Source organism: Coturnix japonica, chromosome 1 (assembly GCF_054131305.1).
Source record: "Coturnix japonica strain WE chromosome 1, WE-NBRP24, whole genome shotgun sequence".
NCBI classification, from domain to species: domain Eukaryota; kingdom Metazoa; phylum Chordata; class Aves; order Galliformes; family Phasianidae; genus Coturnix; species Coturnix japonica.
Window position 1 is genome coordinate 111,395,298 of NC_140663.1, and position 18,114 is coordinate 111,413,411.

At 37.3% G+C, this 18,114-nt stretch overlaps 1 protein-coding gene across 5 annotated transcripts in view; it reads left to right on the plus strand.

The window, feature by feature from the left end:
- The window catches only part of CTPS2 (CTP synthase 2), a 54,269-nt gene that overhangs the window by 12,667 nt on the left and 23,488 nt on the right, over window positions 1-18,114 (plus strand). For 3 of the 5 annotated variants that reach the window (XM_085531478.1, XM_085531473.1, XM_015885951.3), the window contains exons 8-13: window positions 601-752; window positions 984-1,116; window positions 4,113-4,201; window positions 4,668-4,762; window positions 6,114-6,176; window positions 6,768-6,811. In XM_085531478.1, coding sequence (XP_085387604.1) covers window positions 601-752; window positions 984-1,116; window positions 4,113-4,201; window positions 4,668-4,762; window positions 6,114-6,176; window positions 6,768-6,811 — 576 coding nt within the window. Of the gene's footprint in view, window positions 1-600; window positions 753-983; window positions 1,117-4,112; window positions 4,202-4,667; window positions 4,763-6,113; window positions 6,177-6,767; window positions 6,812-8,582; window positions 8,688-18,114 lie in introns of all 5 variants that reach the window. The other 2 variants (XM_085531458.1, XM_085531448.1) reach the window with 1 other exon arrangement.

Genomic DNA, 18,114 nt, shown 5'->3' on the forward strand with positions numbered 1-18,114 from the left:
ATTATGTTATAATTGCTTTTTCAGACTTTTGTCTTGCTATTGTGTAAGCTTCAATACTTTTAAGAATATTGAAAGTTTATATGTCTATTTTCATGCATTGAACAGTCATTAGCAATTTTAATGCCTATGTTTATATTAAAATATTATATTTGGTATAATTTCTGGATAGATTGTAGAAAAGTTAATAAAATGAATAGATTTTGAGTGTGTAGTTGTTAAACTATGTGTTGTCATGAAAACTATGCAGTTCCATGCAATAACCAGTGCAGTAACCATGGTTGGTTATTGTCCATAAATGACTTTAAAATACTTATAATAGTGGATAAACTATCTTTATCTCAACTCAGGAGTTTTTTTCAGTTCCATCTTTCAGTTTCTCCATCCATTCTGCATGGATGAGTGAGTGTGTGACTGTGTGGCACTTAGCTGTCTGTTATAGTTGAAGTTCAACAACTGCCCTGATCACTCAAAGTTATTTAAAAACTAGAATATAAATTTTGTCATCTACATACATAGTATGCAAAAAATAGAATGTGTATTTACTATAAAAAAAAAATTTAGGTAGGTCTTTTATATTGTGCTTTTCTTTTTTTCCTTTAGGTGATATTTATCCATGATGTTTCTTCCACTTACCGAGTACCAATTCTGTTGGAGGAGCAAGGCATCATCAAGTATTTTAAACAGAGGTTGAACTTACCCATTGATGACCAGCCAAGTGATCTTTTAATGAAATGGAAGAAAATGGCTGACAGGTATTCTGAGTCCTGCTGTTCTTTTGGGAAGGGGTTTGAATTCAGGTTAGGTTTGTAGCTCATCTGTAACTACCACACTGCTCTGGAGTCAGCAGCATGTTGATGCTGCAACACCTGTGGAAACTCTGGGCTTAGAAACACTGACAGGTTAGGGATTTTTAGAAGATGCTTTGTGAAGTTAAAGAAAAATGTGAAGATGGATGTAATAATCCAAAAACTTGTTTTTGTCAGATATGAAAGGTTGCTGAAGGTGTGTTCCATAGCTCTCGTTGGCAAGTACACAAAACTAAGTGATTGCTATGCATCTGTTTTCAAGGCTCTGGAACACTCTGCACTGGCGATTAATCACAAACTGGATTTAATGGTGAGGATCTCTCTGGATTTTGCTTTCAGGAATATTTTGAATATACATTACTAACTGCCATCATGTCAAGCAGCTTTTATTCATAATGAAAATTAGAAAATGAGTAGTGAGTGCATACAGACTGGCTAAACATTTTTTAAAAGTAGTATGTAGAAATGCGATTGTTTTATTAGGATCTAAACTTACCTGAAAAGGTTCTTGATAGCCCCAAACCAGATCTGATTATATGATTTGCTTTCAAAATTAGGTTTCGTTTATTATGGGACTGGCTATTGTGTCAGTGAGATTAGCTTAAAATAGACGAGATAATAGGTGAATTGAAAAGCAATTAATTTTCTTATTAAAATCTGCTGTCAGGAGCTGCTGTTCATCATTTCAATTAGTATCTTGAGTGCGATCAGGTTTGTCTTAAGCAGGATTTCTAATGACATCAGACTTCGGCCAGATGTAGTTTCTTGAATGAAGCATTGTATAAGGATCAAATTTGTCTTATTCAACATTTTTATTCTTATTTTAGTTATACAGAAAAATTGGTCTCAGCTTTGTTACTGCTGTAACTGTCCATTTCTATTCCAAGGCTTTGCTAGTAGGGTGAGAAGGTCTGGGGAAGAGAAGCAGTGTGGAAGTGTATATTGGTATTAATGAATGGGTATAGAGGATACTTTGGCAACTTGCAATAACAGAATAGTAGTAAATAGTCACAAAGTATCAGCATCAAAATGCTGGTTTAGTGATTTGGGAAGAGAATTCAGATCAATCCATCAAAGTAGGCAGTTGAAATTTTTTTTCCTGTTGGCCTTCTTCAAAGAAAGGTGTTAATGTATTCCCTAGGGAGGCAGAAAGAGATTTTTCTTACAAACAGAAGAAACTGATGCTTAATGCCGGAGATGGAGTGCACTTGAATTGGGGGGGAGCTCTTTGTATGGTGGTTGCTACTCTGAGGGATCTTAGCAGGCTATGGGAATGGGCTGACAGGATCCGATGTTAGAATCATAGAATTGCTCAGGTTGGGAAAGACCTTAAAGGTCATCATGTGCAACTGGAACCTAACCATACTACCCTAACTAACAAACCTCCGCTAAATCATGTTGTGAAGTTGAATGTCAGCAAATGCTAGTGCTGCATCTGACATTGAGTAACCCCATCAGTGGTGCAGGATGCAGTATGGCTGACTGAAAAGTAGTTTATGGAGAGGTATTTGGAGTTCCAAGTAGATGACATGTTGTGCACGCATATGAAGAGAGCAGAGTAAATTTCTTTAGTCTGAAGAAGAGAAAGATTAGGGGGGAATTTTGTTGCTGTATGTATCCGAGAGATTGAAGAGAAGATGAAGTCATACTCATTTCAGAAGTGTGCAGTAGAAGGCTGAGAGAACACAGACACAATGAAGAATGTGACAAGTTTTGGCTTGATTTAAATAAATAAATAAAAGTTGTGAGTGTAGTCATCCTGAAACAGTGTGCCCAGAGTGGTTGTGAGGTTTCTATCTCTGGCGAATTTTAGATCCTGACTGGAAATGGCCCTAAGCAACCTGCTCTAATTTGACCTGCTTTAAACAGAGATCTTGTCTAGAGTCTTCCAAAGGCCCTTCCAATCTAAGTGACTCTGATACTCCACATAGTGTTTTATGCTGGCAGTTGCATAATTGGAAAATTTTGTGGTATGTAATTTAAGCAAACTGTGCGTAGTCTTGCAGGTATATGGTTAACAGGGCTTACTTGTACCTAAAACTGAGTTCAGTGGAACTTTTTCATTAACAAGCATGGGAAAAACTGATCATTAATACTCACTCCAGCTTGGTGCTGAAGTGTGCTAGCTGACAAGGATTCCTGCTGTATTTATCTGCATGTATCATCCTCCTTTTTTCCTCATTAGAAGGTTCTCTGTATAAAACTATGTTCCAAAGGAACTTCTTAATACTGTATGTGGGATCCTGCACACAACTGAGTATCTGATATATGTGAATGATAAAACGTTGATGCTGCTTGGATGTGCTGCTTTGCTATGCTTGGCAGGGAAACTACAATTAACTTTAGCTGTAATGAGTTCTTTTTCCTCAATTCCCCAGTGTGATAAAGCATCCTTTCAGTTTATTGTCTTCTTGTACCAATATAAAATAGCAAGGTCCACAAGTAGTTATTTTTCTTTTGTGTTTTTGATGTCTTTTGGAGCATGGAAAAAGGAGAAATGTTAGCTAGGAGGCAGTTCTATATGGAAAATCATAGGCAATCTTCATACCTGTTTAATTTCTCCACACACAAATGAATACTGTCATTTCAGATAATCTAGTTCTTAAGGAGCGTGGCTGCTACAGCAGGATGCTATTAACTGTGCTATTTTCAGAAAGACTGCTAAAACCATGAATCAGACTCTGATATTTTGCATCTCTAATGCAGTATATAAGTGTCTCAGTCATTTATTCTAGTGGTGCCTTAGAAGCTGTGCTTATTAGTGGCAGAATTGATTCTACCGCAAGATCTCTGGTAGGACATACACAGTGAGCCTGGCTTGCCCTCTGCAATTCAAGCTTTCAAAGCAACCCATGAGTGTCTTTCTCGCAGACTAGCCAATGTGAGTTTATCCAGTTTTGAAGTAAGATTAGATAAACAGTGGCACCCAAAAGCTAGTAAAATAAATATTCTCACTGTATTTCATTCAGATGTCACTATAAGGTCAGCCTGAGCCCTTGACTGGTGCCCAGATTTCCATAGAAACTAAAGCTGTTTATATGGCTGTTGAGCACTCCAGCAAGTCTGTGTACCTGGAGGGCAGAAAAACAAGAACTGGAGGCAAGCAGAGCTCTGGAGGTGATGTGCAAAGAAAGGAGTGTGGGGTGCAGCAAGTGGAGCAATCACTTGAGTTTTCACTGTGGTTGGTGTAGTTTTATTGAGAAATTCACCTGAAGCTCTTGGTAGTTGCATCATATAAAAGTTGCGTATATAGTATGTGCTGCTTTCTCTGTGGAAGAAAATACTATTGTATATATTTTTTCCTAGTACATAGACTCAACAGAGCTTGAACGTTCTACAGAAGCAGAGAACTCGGTGAAATACCACCAGGCATGGCACAAGCTATGCAAAGCAGAGTAAGTGTTTTGTATCTTGAGTGCGGTATTTATTTAATATGATGAAAACTATTTTAGTGAATCACTTCTCAGTATATCCAAACTTTTGTTTCTTATGAAATGGGATAGCAGTGCATGACTGGTGTCAAACCAAGACATGTAACTTTTTCAGATGCATTCATTTTTTCAGTGTGACATTGAGTTTTGTCTTTAATATCCTGTAGTGGTGAATATACATGTTCACTTAGTGAATACACAGGTAGAAAGCAGTGAGAACTTCACCATGTAGTAAGGAGTCAGGAAAGAATTAGGATGGATAGATGAGACAAATCCCCACATTTAAATTCTCTGTGATAGTAGGAGACATATCTTTTGTTCACTGTTCTTGTTCTTTTATAATGAAAAGTCTTTCTTGGACTGTGTGGACTTCTTTTGGTGGCATGATTGTGTTTATTAGATATTGCTTTACATGTGGCTGTCATTACAGTGGTATTCTCGTCCCAGGAGGGTTTGGAATTAGGGGAACAGAAGGCAAACTTCAAGCTATCTCCTGGGCAAGAACAAAGAAAAAACCTTTCCTCGGTAAGATCATTAGAGTCAGTAACTATTGTGTTTTGGAGGTGTAGAGAAAGCTAATTTGATATTTAAAAGAAGAAGTGGTCTTCCCAGTCTGCCAGAATGGGTATGTGAACATCTTCTATGTTGTTAGTAAGTAAAAAGAACAGCACTGTCAATAGAATACTGAGAAAGGATTCTGTCTTAGGATTGTATCTGTGCTGTTTGGAACATGTGTCTTATAAATTACAGAATCACACAGAATTACAGAATGACCCGGGTTGGAAGGGACCTCAAGGATCATGTAGTTCCAACCCCCCTGCCTGGCAGGGCCACCAAACTAGATCAGGTTGCCCAGGGCCCCGTCCAACCTGGCCTTGAACACCTCCAAGGATGGGGCATCCACAACCTCACTGGGCAGCCTGTTCCAGGGCCTAACCACCTTCCTAGTGAAGAAAATTATGCCTAGGGTCTGAGTCATGTACTCCAGCTGCTATATAAGGAATGATGAAAAAGGCCTTTCCCATTGCAAAGGCTTAGTTTCGCATTTTACATGGAGAATCTGCACATCTCAGTGTAATTAAACCAGTGTCATCATACTTACTAATCATCGTGTAGAAAATATAAGTGTCTTTGGACATGTGCAGTATTAAATAATTTTTGTCAATTTGTCTGTTATCTTATTACAATAATTCTTGAAGGTTCCATATGGCTTGTCAGCTACATGTTCTGTATGTAAATCCCTCTGGAGCTCTGGTCTTCACTCTAGATTTGTTACAATTTTATACGTAAAAGTGGCTATATGGCTAGTTGATAAGATAAAATTAGATTTCGGACATACCCAGGCTTTCAGCTTTAATCTTTGCAATTATTATTTGAGAAGATGATGGGAGGGGAAAATAAGAAAGGAACAATTTTTAAAAGGGTTTACAACACAATTCTTTACAAAATTTTCTTTACAGAAAGGGTAGTTAGGTACTGGAATAGACTCCCCAGGGAGGTGGTTGAATCGCCATCCCTGGTTGTGTTTAAGAGCCGTTTGGATGTGGTGCTCAGGGATATGATTTAGTGTAGGGTTGTTAGAGTTAGGGTACTGGTTAGGCTGTGGTTGGGCTTGATGATCTTCAAGGTCTTTTCCAACCTGGGTAATTCTATGATTCTATGATTCAATTATTTCACGTGTGTTCACAGTATGCCAACTCTGAAGAGTGTGCCATTTATGTTCTAGCTTTTTGATAAGTCAGTGTGTATAAAACAGAGTACTAAGGTTTCTGAACAACCCCATTAAGATGGAACAGTCAGTACTTTGTCTGCCCTGCTATTTGTGCTGTTACATTCTGGTAGTGTTTTTTTGTATTGTTTTTTTTCTGTCTTTTAGGAGTTTGCCTGGGAATGCAATTAGCAGTTGTGGAATTTGCAAGAAACTGTCTAAATTGGAAAGGTGAGTTCAGAATGCTGGTGTGGGTATGGTTTGCTTAGATGGAGTTTTATTCCATACATGCAATGTGTATCTATTTTTAGGTAGATCCTAGGATTATCCTTCAAAATGGTTATGTTGCAAGAGCTATGCACACAGTGTACAAAGGAGCAGGAACTCCTGTTATGCAGATTGTCTGTAACTTGCTTCCTGACTTAAGCACACTTTCTGCTGTACTCCTTATAGTTCACCTTTGTAGTCTTTCGCAGGAGCGTACGGGTGTGGTGAAGACTTAAAATGTGAAATCAGGCTTCACTTGCTTTTGCATACTTTGTTAGAGTTGCTAAACTACAGCCATTGTGGCAGTAATTTGAAGAGGTTTAGCTCACAGGTGAACTACTACCACTAAAAATGGAGGTGAAGAAAGTTTGGGAATTGGGAAATGCAGTGTGTGACTGAGGTCACGTGAGAGTGCTTCAGAAGTGTTATAACATGTCTTTCAACAAGATTGAAGCGGAGATGCAGACAAGTAAAGAAATGTCACAAAACTGTTCCTATGAGTCTGTAGTGCTTGTAGAACAATGGTGACATACTGTTTTTACGCTTTTTTTTCAGATGCAAATTCTACAGAATTTGACCCAGACACAAAAAACCCTGTTGTAAGTACTGATATTTCTCCTGTGTGTGTTTTGTGAGCACGCTTCTTGTGTTTAAAAAATAAGTGAACTCTGTGGAAGTTATAGTTCATCTGTGTTTATGCATGAGGTGAAGTCCATTGTTTTTATTCAGTATTACTTACATAGGCATTTAATTCTTGAATAGTTCCTTGTCTTCACCTGCTCACTTCCATAATTAGCCATCACAGTATTTTATTATTATTAAGTTTTTAATGGTTTCCTTAGTCGTAGACAATAATGTTGGCTTTACTGGAGAATAAAATATAAAGACAAGCTGGAAAGTGTAGAACAAAGCTATTAACAAAATATAAGTTTATACAAGAAGAGATTATATGTGAATCTTTTGAAAAACTTTTATTTCTGTATTTGAATGCTAGAAAATAGGCGCTCTTTCTCTCTACCCCTACCCACCCAATGCATATTCATCTCATGGTTCTCCTTTTGAGTACAATTTCAATGCTATAGGTAAGCTAGGGCTCTCAGTATGGGATGCCAGTATTTTGGGATGGAGTTGCTTTGGGTGTATGTTCTAGTTCAGGAGAATGTAGTGTCACATTATCTGTAATGATAAAACTTAAAATGGATCAGTAGGGATGGGTTTGTAAAAATGAAATAGGATTGATAAGTACACGTGGAAAATAAAGTAGTACCTTTGTGCAAGATCCTCTAGTGATAAGTAAAGTGCATTGCTTGTGATACAGAAACAATAGCTTATAAACTTCTTTCAGAAGAGTTTAAGTTAGGTGTGTAGGTCTCACCACTGAAGTGCAGCATGCAAACTGCTCTTCCACTTCACTGCATGATGCAAGATCCTTCTGCCTGGGACAAAGTAGCCTCATAGTTTTCAGGGTCCTAAAATCAAGGAATGTGGAATACATCTTATATAGCTTCATGTGACTACATTTCATCCAGACAGCTTAGATACCTTTTCAGAGTGCAGTCCGGTCATGAAGCCTGTTTGAGGAAGAGGTGGAACTGCCCATTTGCCTCCATTATTCTGAGGACTGTTTGCTAGTTCAGATACAGAATTCAACATTTAACTGAAGTCTGGAATATAGAAGCTTGTCTGCAGTAATATTGGCTGTTTCTTTCATTACTAAAATGGTAGTGTGTATTACAGTGATATATATCAGGCAAAGTTTTTATTCCACAAGTAATTAACTGAGTGATTTGCAGCTAGCAATCAAAGCCAAGCAAGGTATGTATCTTATGAATAAAGTTGTGTGGGCATTAAATTAGGAAAATAATAGAATGAGTGTATGTGTCATAGAAGATTAATACAGTATTTGCAATGGAAGCAGTTTGCTTTCAGTATGTATAACTGATACTCTTTTGTTCCAAGCTGCACTAAGGTTGTGAAATTGATTATTACTGGTTATATGTCAAGACCTTAATCTGATCTTTGACATCTCAGTTCTCAGTTAGAAATGGCTGTAAATTGTTCCATGAAAGAAATTTATGCGATCAATATCTGTTAATGCTAAATAATGTTTTAGCAAAGTCTTACCTTGTGCTAAAAACTTCAGATGTTCTGTGTAATGACAAATCAATAAAAATGACTGGAGAAGCAGCAGATTAGTGAAGCTTGTGAACTACTGGACTGATGCAGATATTTCATTGTCCATGAAAATTAATTGGAAACACAGTGTCAGCACTGATAATATCTTGTGATGCCACTGTGTGATTCAGCTGAGTCCTAACTTAAAACCACAGCAGCCTATTTTTTTCCTTTTGATTCCTGCTCCTTTGGAAGCTGAAGAGAGGAGAAGCACTGAAGAGGCAGCAGTTGTTTTCTTCTGTTTTTAAAAGGAAAAGTGTTCTACAGTGTTTATCAGGAGAATTCTGGGGCAACCATAAAGTACGCATCTTCTTGCATTTCTTCTTAATTTGCTAAGCGTTCAAGTACTCAGAACAGTACGTACCAAAATAGTTTCTTCTGAAGTACAACTTGGAGTTAAGCTTCCAGAAGTACAGGTGACTGAAATTGTGAGAAATAATTATCGTTAACGTCACTCAGTAACAGCAGAACAAGTTGGTGCACAAGTTGGTGAACATCGTATTAGGAAAAAATGTTTTGAGAAGGTTTGGTGTGTTGAGGCAATCGCGACTTGTTTTTCTTTGACAAGTATTGAACCCAGAACTGAACATGCAAATGCAGTGTTGCATGAAATGCTGAATATCCGCTTTGTTTCAGTTGCTTGTCTGCTTTTACTGACTCTGTTGTTCTATTGACTCATTACTTGATCTGGGTTTTGCAAAATCACCCAAGTGAAATCTGATACAGGAGGGGAAACCCTGTATTGCCTGTTTTGGGAGGTACTCTATTAGTAATCTTGGCATGTAAATGATTAGAGGTATTACAAATTTCAGATTTCAAATGATGAGGAAAAAAATGATAGTCTCGGCATATAAAACAAAAAGAGAAAACTAATGGCTTAATAATATGAAATGTACCTGAAATTTTCTTTTAAAATCCAATAGGGGGGGGGGGGGGAAATAAAGTTGAGTATTAGATGTAATGAAAACTTAGAGGAGTTGTTGCCACCTAGAATTTGAAAACATTAATAGACTGTGGGTTATAAATTAAGTTTGAGGGATTTGAAGTTATTTGTTCAATAATTTCATTTAGTCTTAAGCTAAAGATGTGTGGTCTGAAGTAAAATAGAATGGTCTTTAGAGCAATTTTCACCTGTTTTCACCCAACCATGCCTTTAGCATCGAGTAACATATTAAGGCTTTTTATTTTTTAAGTATGTTTGATTTCCCTGAAGCAAACAAGGCAGATATGTGATCACTGATCAGTCCCTGACATTCCTGATCATCATCTTGATTGATTGCTTTCAGGTCATGTTCCCATTATATTTTCTTAAGCTTTCTGCTCTGTTTTCCAGCCCTTTGGTTACTAACAGAAGGTAAATTATTACAGCTCTTTGCTGGGGAGGAAGCTGTTCAGAAAAATAATGTTGAGAGTAGTGCTTAGTATGAGTTTTCTGTTGCAAATGACAATTAATTCTAAAGTAATCTCCTTTAAGGAGAATCTGTACAGTCTGAACTGCTGATGAGGTTGATTGACTGGGTGCAAAGCAGGTGGGTTTTGTGTCCATCCCCCTTGGCTTTTGTGTTTGCTTTCTCTACTGTTAAGCTTAGATTCTTTTTTTTTTTTTTTGTCGAAGAACATAATGAAGGTTTGAGCCCAGCTGTTCTAGCAAGCAAGCAAACAGAACAGCAACACAACAAAACTGTTCCAGCAAGGGTTCTTTATGTACTTGCTTTAAGCAAAGTTTTGTTGTGACCACAGTTCTTTATGACCTGTGACATTTTTTTGTAGCATTGTGAAACTTGAAGTATTGCATGGCGTCTGTGTTTTATGACTTTAAGAAATTGAGTAGAAATAGACTTTGCCAGTAGGTGACACTCTTATAACACATTTGTGAATTGATTCCCACTTTTCTTATTTAGGATGCCCATAACCTGAGTGAATTCTAAAATACCAAACGTTTTCTAACACATGAAAAGGATCGTGTGTCTCATACGTTATGTAAGGGATCATCTTAAAGTTCTATGTAAAACTCTATGGTTTTATTTGTGTGAAGTAGCTAATACTGCTTAGCACACAAATGATTGTGTGGCACATTTTGTTTCAAAATCAAAGTATATTGTTAATTTAGATCAATTATTTTTTTATTTTTAAATAAACCAGAAGAAAGTATTATGATTTTCTTCTTTTTCTTCCAATAATTGTAACACAGTTTAACAGCTGAAGAGTTTGTGTGAAAGCATCGCCCAAGAGCCTAATAGAACATTCCTATTGTGTTTAAATATTGTAATTTTTGAGGCTGCTATGCATGCAGCTGTGGTGCAGTGCTGGATTCCACACTGTTAGGGATCAAATCCAAGTATAGGGATCACTTGTATGTGGTCTTTAATGCACTTGATCTGCTTTACCGTTGCATTGATTCTTAAGTCCTTAAGTAACTCTTAAGATGTGGACCTAATTGCTCTGTTGGCATAATGGAGGATGTTGATGTTAAAATTCAGTCCAAAACTGAGAGTTCTGTGGTACAATTAGTGCCTCATCCTCTTAATTATTTTGCATTAAAGTTACTTCTCTTCCTTTCTCTTCATTCATTTCCTTTATTAAAGTAAATGATAATCCCCATGAATTACTCAGACAAATACAAGTGCGACAAGGGAACTGTGGAATAGAGAAGTTAAATGGATGTTTTAATTTGCAGCAGCAAGCACTCAGCTCCTATGTACATGTATGCATTCTCATTTATAAAACTTTTAACATGCAGAAAATGCGCACTTGTGTACCTACAACTTGAAACTGAGGTGGAATATTGTAGTCATTGTACTTATCGCAGTAATCTTATGTTGTTATTTAAAATAAATGCCTTGTCTTTTTTTAAAACAAAATTGAACTTAGCATTTTCAAAATGTCATCTTATATGATGACATTTTCTCAAATAGCATTTTAGTAGCATGAAATAAAGACAAGTAGTTCTGAACTAATTTTGAGACGGTTTTGTTGGAAATTGTGTCTAGCCGACAGGGAACACAATGCAAAGCTTAACCTGTTATGTCATATAAATCTTTATTGCATATTTTTTGAAATTACAACAAGGAAATCTGTGGATTTAGGTGCACATATACTGTCCATGAATGCCATGCTCTTCTCCTTCAAAGGAACGATGCTCATTCTGGCAGATGCCTTATTGTCCTGTAATCTTTTTTATAAGCATCACAAACTCATCAAAGCTGATGCTTCCATCATTGTTTTTGTCCAATAACTTAATTACGTTGTCAAGAGAGAATGAATCCTGTTTTTGTAGAGGGGGGGAGAAAGAAGAGTGAAGTGAATTGCTACAACACATGAATTAGTGCAGTCAGTAACAGTGTTGCTTGAAGATGTTACTGGTGATGTGTTAACCAGTTTTACTGGTTAAACTATAACTGTGGTGCCTACTAATGCCTCTCAAAAACGTTAACAAAGCTGCAGTAACTATTTGAGAACAATGAGTTGTCATTTGCTTTTAACTTGATGCTTCAATACATGAACTTAACCTGAATATTCAACGTATTTTTTACTACAAAGACATTCACATACAACACATGAAAAAGCCAGGGCATCTGTCATCACCCAACTACGAGTATTACTCAAGTTACTTCAGTCTTACTTTTGTTTGGATTACATTATGAAACATAGGTAACATAGCAAGTGCAGCAGCTTCATTGTGCATGCACTACTTGAAAACAAGTTTCAGTAGACTGTGGACCTGGGCCTGAGGGTCCCTTTCCTTTCTCTTTTCTCCTCTTTAGTAGGAATACAGTGTTAAAAAAATCTTGTTAATAGAATAAATCTGGTTTATGCTATAAGCTTCTTTAGTTTGTGTGACAACCTGAAGCAGTGAGTATTCTGCTAATGTCCCAGACCAAGCTAGTTAGTATAAAAAATAGTTCTGAATATAAATTAAGTCTTTAAAATGCTTTCTTTGTACTTTTTTTTCGTCTGTTTTGTACTTCCATGTCCTGCTATTTTGTAGATTTATTATGGTGCCATATATTTCTGCATACAGAGTGGGTGGTTGAAAATGTCTGATATCCAGATGGAAAACATCTGCGTTTTTTTTCTGAGCACTTCTATTTCCACAAATCTCTGGAAATGGGTCCTGCCACCTAAACTGCCTGCAGCTAATATAAAAAGCACCATCTTTCTGAATTTACTATCACATTTCCTATAAGTTTTAGTAATTAATTCCTGACAGATGGCTTTATGAGGGGAAACAACTTTATGAGTTTTATTAGGTGACATTTTTTCTTTGCCTAAAAAATAACTAATAACTGTATTCCCGTGGTTCTTAAAATACTGAATTTTCCATTAAGGTACAACTTCTTTCAGATCTCTAGCAAAAAGTACCCATGTCTTGTCTTGCAATCCAAAAACCGGTATTTAAGGATTTGCCTAAAAATCTAAATTGAGCTCTAATCTGGTTTAGGAAAGGTCTTGGGTAGGGAAGTTGGATTTGTTTTTTCTTTTCCCCTCAGCCTCAGGAAGTAGATATTTCTCTCTAGCTTGGTGGTATCTTTTTGCTTTTTGGCATCTTTCAGAAGTGACAAATCTTAGTTTGAATGGTGAAGAGTTAGATTGCGTAGAAAATGACCCGTGCCTCTTAGTATTGAAGTTGCTGTACTGATTTACTTGAGTTACAGGTGTTCAATGCATTTTCAATTTAGAAAATATATAGTTTATTATATATTATTATATTTTATTATTATAGTTAATATATATATTATACATAATATCTATTTATATATTATATATATAATCCTGAAGGATTATTTATGGACCTGGTAAAACCATTTGAGCACAGAATCTGCCTTGCAGTATCATTGCCTGCATCTCCTTTTTCCTATCCATTTTATAGGAAGAACAGCAAATAAAACAATTGAGACTTACCTTCAAGTACTGTGAAAATTGATTCTGGAGCAGATTTTTCAGCCCACCAATGGACAGTGCAGTAGTGCTACCCTCCATTAAAGCATATTGAGTGAAGTATTTCAGAAGGTTGTCATTGAGTAAATGTTCCATGTTCCTTAGGTGTTGTCTTGAAGAAGAACTGGAAGCAAAACAGACAATAATTATCTTATGCACAGAATGGTTATTTTTGAAATACAGCTGGCACACTGTTCATTGGTTCACTGAGCATATCATCAATACTTAACCTAGATGAAAAGACTCTTTTCTGTAAACTGACAGTTCTTCTTGAAATAAAAAAGTTAAATGAAGATAATATACACACAATACATTTAGTCCGTGCTTACCTCACTGAAAATACAGAGCCTTCAAGTGTATCCAGCACAAGTGAGAGTCTCAGATTGGAACTACCTTTATAGTGGCTTTAATGCTCCACCCTGATTATGAAACCAGCATTTGTCATTATGTCAGTGTGTTACTCCTATTGTGTTTTAGTAGTCAGGTGAATAGGATACATTAGCAGTATAAATGAGTAATTTTTATTTATTTATTTATTTTTAAATCTCTGAAATTGGTCACTGTCAGCATCTATTTTTGTACTTGGTGTAGGTTTCCTTTGTCTTTCTAGACCATCTTGGAGAGATTTTCTGTCTTCAGTTTGTGTATTTTATAAGCTATACCCACAACCCCAATAGCATCAAAAGGCTGCTATGGGGTTATGTGTAGATATGTACACTGTTTCTTCTAAGTGGAAAATGACAAATGTAAGTTTGTTTTTGAAAAAAACTTGTATGTAAAATATGAAGAGATCACTTGTCCTTTGTGTGAATTGATAGTTACCACTGCCTAAGCCTATTTCCTAAACTTGGTGCTGTTCCTTGGCATAGGAGAAAAATGCTCTGGGATCGAATTTTGGTTGCCAATATTAAGAATCAAAACACCCTATGATATCAATGAAAAAAGAACAAGCCATGCTAAATAAAAAAGATGAATCTAAGATTCTGAAAAATGATTCCTTCTTGAGAGCATAACTGAATATTGCATTCAGCAGCTTTTGAAATGTTTAGTTGATGATGGTGTATGAGGCATATTTGAGTGATATTCTGCCCAGTCTGATGCTTTATGACCCATCACAGATTGAAGTAATGCTGCTGTTTTTGCATAGCGTGATGAGTTGCTGCCTCTGGCTGTAGTTTCTAATCTACCTGATGTTTTCAATTGTCTTTTTTGATGTTTAACCCCAGGCCCACCTACAGATCTTTTGCTTGCTATATCACTTATTGAGAAAGTTTACCAGCTCTGCTGCACTTTGTAGGTCTTTGGGAAATGGGTTATTTGTTTGGAACTGTAGGTGTATGGGTCTAAGATACATTCCACTAAGTTTTTCCTGGGAAGACTCCCTTTGGTGAACTTTGCTAAATGAACTGATTACTTGCATTAACAGCCCACTTGCATGTGCTTATACTCACTTCCTAGAATTGGACTGGGGGAGTCTTCTAGAAATTATCTAGTTTGTTTTTCCCTTTCATCTAGATTGGGGTCACTGCTGCTTACGTTGGATATCTTGTTAACCTATTATTAAGTGACTTACATAATGGGAATTCCACAGCCTCCTTATCAGATCTGTTGTTCTTTATTAGACAGTTCTGAATATGTCCGAGTGCCTTGGTCATTCATGACAATGAGTTAATTTGGAAACCTTGTTTCTTTTTCTTTCCACGGACAGAGCGAAGGATGTCCTATCTTTTTCTCCTTTCATCTTGTTTTCCACCTTTGGTGTATGATGAAGTTTTAGTAGTAATGAATTACCAGGTGATTTGCTAATGCTCCCATTCCCCATCTGCTCATTTTTCTTGCCTATAGCTCTTGAGTGTAATAGCCTTAAAATACTTCTTCCCTTCTAGATGCAGTGTCCGGAACCTGATGTGCCTGATACGTGTTGTTGACACTCCAGTATTTTCAGGACTCTTAAGTTTCAGATGACTTGTTTTTACTTATACTGCAGGCATCTCACCAGTATTAAATATGCAGTAGTAAAATGCTTATTAGAATAGAAGCATAATTTATATTTCGAGGGATCACAACTTTAGGAATTCAGTACATTAGCCTTGTTAACTTTAGAGGTTCATTAAGGAAGACAACTGATTGCAAAATGGCGTAATGAGTTTTACTGAAACATCTTCCCACGGCATTGAGAGACGTCTGGAAATTTAGGTGACCCACTCCAATGTTACACAAGAGTTGCCTGCTGAATCTGGGGGTGAGTCCTCGCTCTTCAGATCAGCTTTATTCACAAGTTACTGTAGTCTGCAGGGGGACTATCTGAATGATAGTGTCAGATTTGGTACCTGTAGTTTGATCTCCCAATAACATTTTGTCCTTCTCTCTCACTTAAACTACGATGACCTCCAATGACTTGTGTGACACATCTGAGCTCTCTATCAGAATTGACAAGGGAACTCAGTTTGACAGGCATGGGCAGTGCATTCTCTTTCTCCAAGACTGCTTTGCAGGACACAGCTGCCACTCTAGTATAGGTCAAAAGTTTATCCAGCTCAACCCCACAATGGCAGAATGTTTCCAATGGTAAGAAATGATGATCACTATGCCAGAATTAGAACAAAAGTATGAATATGTTACTGTTGCCTCAATTATGTGACGTGCAACTAGCAGGCAGCAGCATTTATCTATGTTGAAGAACAGTAAGTACTTGGTATCAGGTCTTGACTGATATTTGTGCAAGCTGACACTTAGTTCAGAAACAGCATTTCAGATTTGGTTACATGTTTTCCTGTGTTTTCTTGGGCATATGGGACTATATTGTTGCCTTGGTTCATGGCATAATTCAGTTGGGTTTGCCCTGGGCTAGAGAAATCACACTAGTAAGTATCATATCCTTTTGGAACTGACATTTTTACTGTAGCTTAAATGCCAGACCATTAAGTGGGGGGGAAAAAAAGGGAATTGAGCTGATCATGTGCTGTCAGTCTGCTTAGGGACACACATCATGTGTCTCTGTGATGACTGTATTTCACTTTCTATTGTCTGTGGATTCAAAATTCTCTCAACTGGCTATTACTATGTACTGCCCTAGTAAACTGATGTACGGGCATACTTTACATAAGCAATTCCAATCATGCTGGAGTGTGAGAGAATACTGGTTGCAAGGATGGCTGAAGTTTGAGTACCACTGCTAGTGGTAGGAGTGGTGAAACATACGGCATTGTGATCACAAGATCTTGTAGCGTCTTGGGATGGTAACTCAGGTGCTATTGTTTGGGTGTTTGGTTTTTTTTTTGTCCTTGTCACATCTTTTTTGCCACCAGTGATGGCTGAATGGCAGGTGAAACTTTGAACCCTGTCAACCTTAACATGCTGGACTATAAACTGGGTTTGTCCATCAGTAGATTTCCATGCCACTGACACTGCTGGAAGAGATGGCCTATGCCACAGAGGTGGGGCAGTCACCTGGGGACAGCAACTATCTCAGTCATCCTGTTTAATCCTCTGCTGATGGGTTAACACCCTAACCCTCCGGTATTTTTCCAACTTCCTTGGTCTGTTTTGTAGTACTGTCACCACTGTTATTTGCGTATGAACCCTGACGAGTTTAAAGTCAGTTGAGGTGTCTCTGAGGCTTATGTCACAGCCTGACTGCAGCATAGAAATGTCTGCTGTCAAGGTGAAGTTGGCTATAACTGAGAGCATATATTTGTGGATGTTGTGCATGTGGGAAGAAAGAGTGGGCACTATTGTGCTTAGTATTCAGTTATTTATACTCGTATACTGCTTGTGCATCAACTCTCTAGCTTCCAGGCATCAGTCATTAGATGAAAACCCTCTCTTAAATTGGGTTACTTCCTGGAGCGGAGAAAGATGGTGGAGTAATTTAATAAGTTGGTTTCACTCAGTTCCTTACCTGACTTGTGAATAAGTCTCACACAAGGCTCAAGTTAGATTTCTTAGCAAGTAAAGCAGCATAGTGATATTTGTGTGGAATCAAAAGTAGTATAAGCAGTGCACATTTATCTGTGCCTGTTGTGAAATACCAATCCCTCATGTTGTCATCTGAAGCTAAATAGAACTGCATGGAGCTTCCTAAACGATGCCAGTGCCTTGTGTTCTTGCTGCCACAGCAGGAGAAGACAAAGGATAGATTGTGGGAGATAAAAAAAAGAAAACAAATCCAGTTAACAGATTTTCTGAAAATGATTAAATAATGTTGTGTGAGAAGTTCAGAGAGCTGCACTACAGCCATTGTGGTGAACCTGAGATTGCTCAGAGGCATGAAACTGTTAGAATCTGAGGATGGGTTGTAAAATCTTCTATGTGTCAGGAGTGATGCATTTCTTGTGTTAAAACCACCACATTTGTCAGGCTTTCAGTGGTGACATGTAGAAGGGTTGTCTCATCTCACAAATCTGAACTATATAGGTTGTCCTTGTTATACTGTAACTATACTTCATAGATGCTGAAGGAGTCTCCTTAAACAGTGCAGGGTGCGGCTCCTTAATAGATGAATGATTTAATATGATGCATTGTTTTTAGTCAGCTTTAAATTGGTGATGTGTTGTTCATTGTAGCTGTATGTGTCAGCTTATCCTGTCGTATATACACATCTGGCAGACAAATAATAGTACTGCTGAAGTTTCCTGTGATGTAGATATTTCATGCTACATGAGACATTTCTGATAGAGAACATGTTTGTGGAAGAGGTTTTATCTTTGTACTTTCTGAGCCTTGGCACATGCAGCAGTGCATTAAGGCAGTTGTATATAAGTATGCTGCAGCTGAAATTTACAGTTAA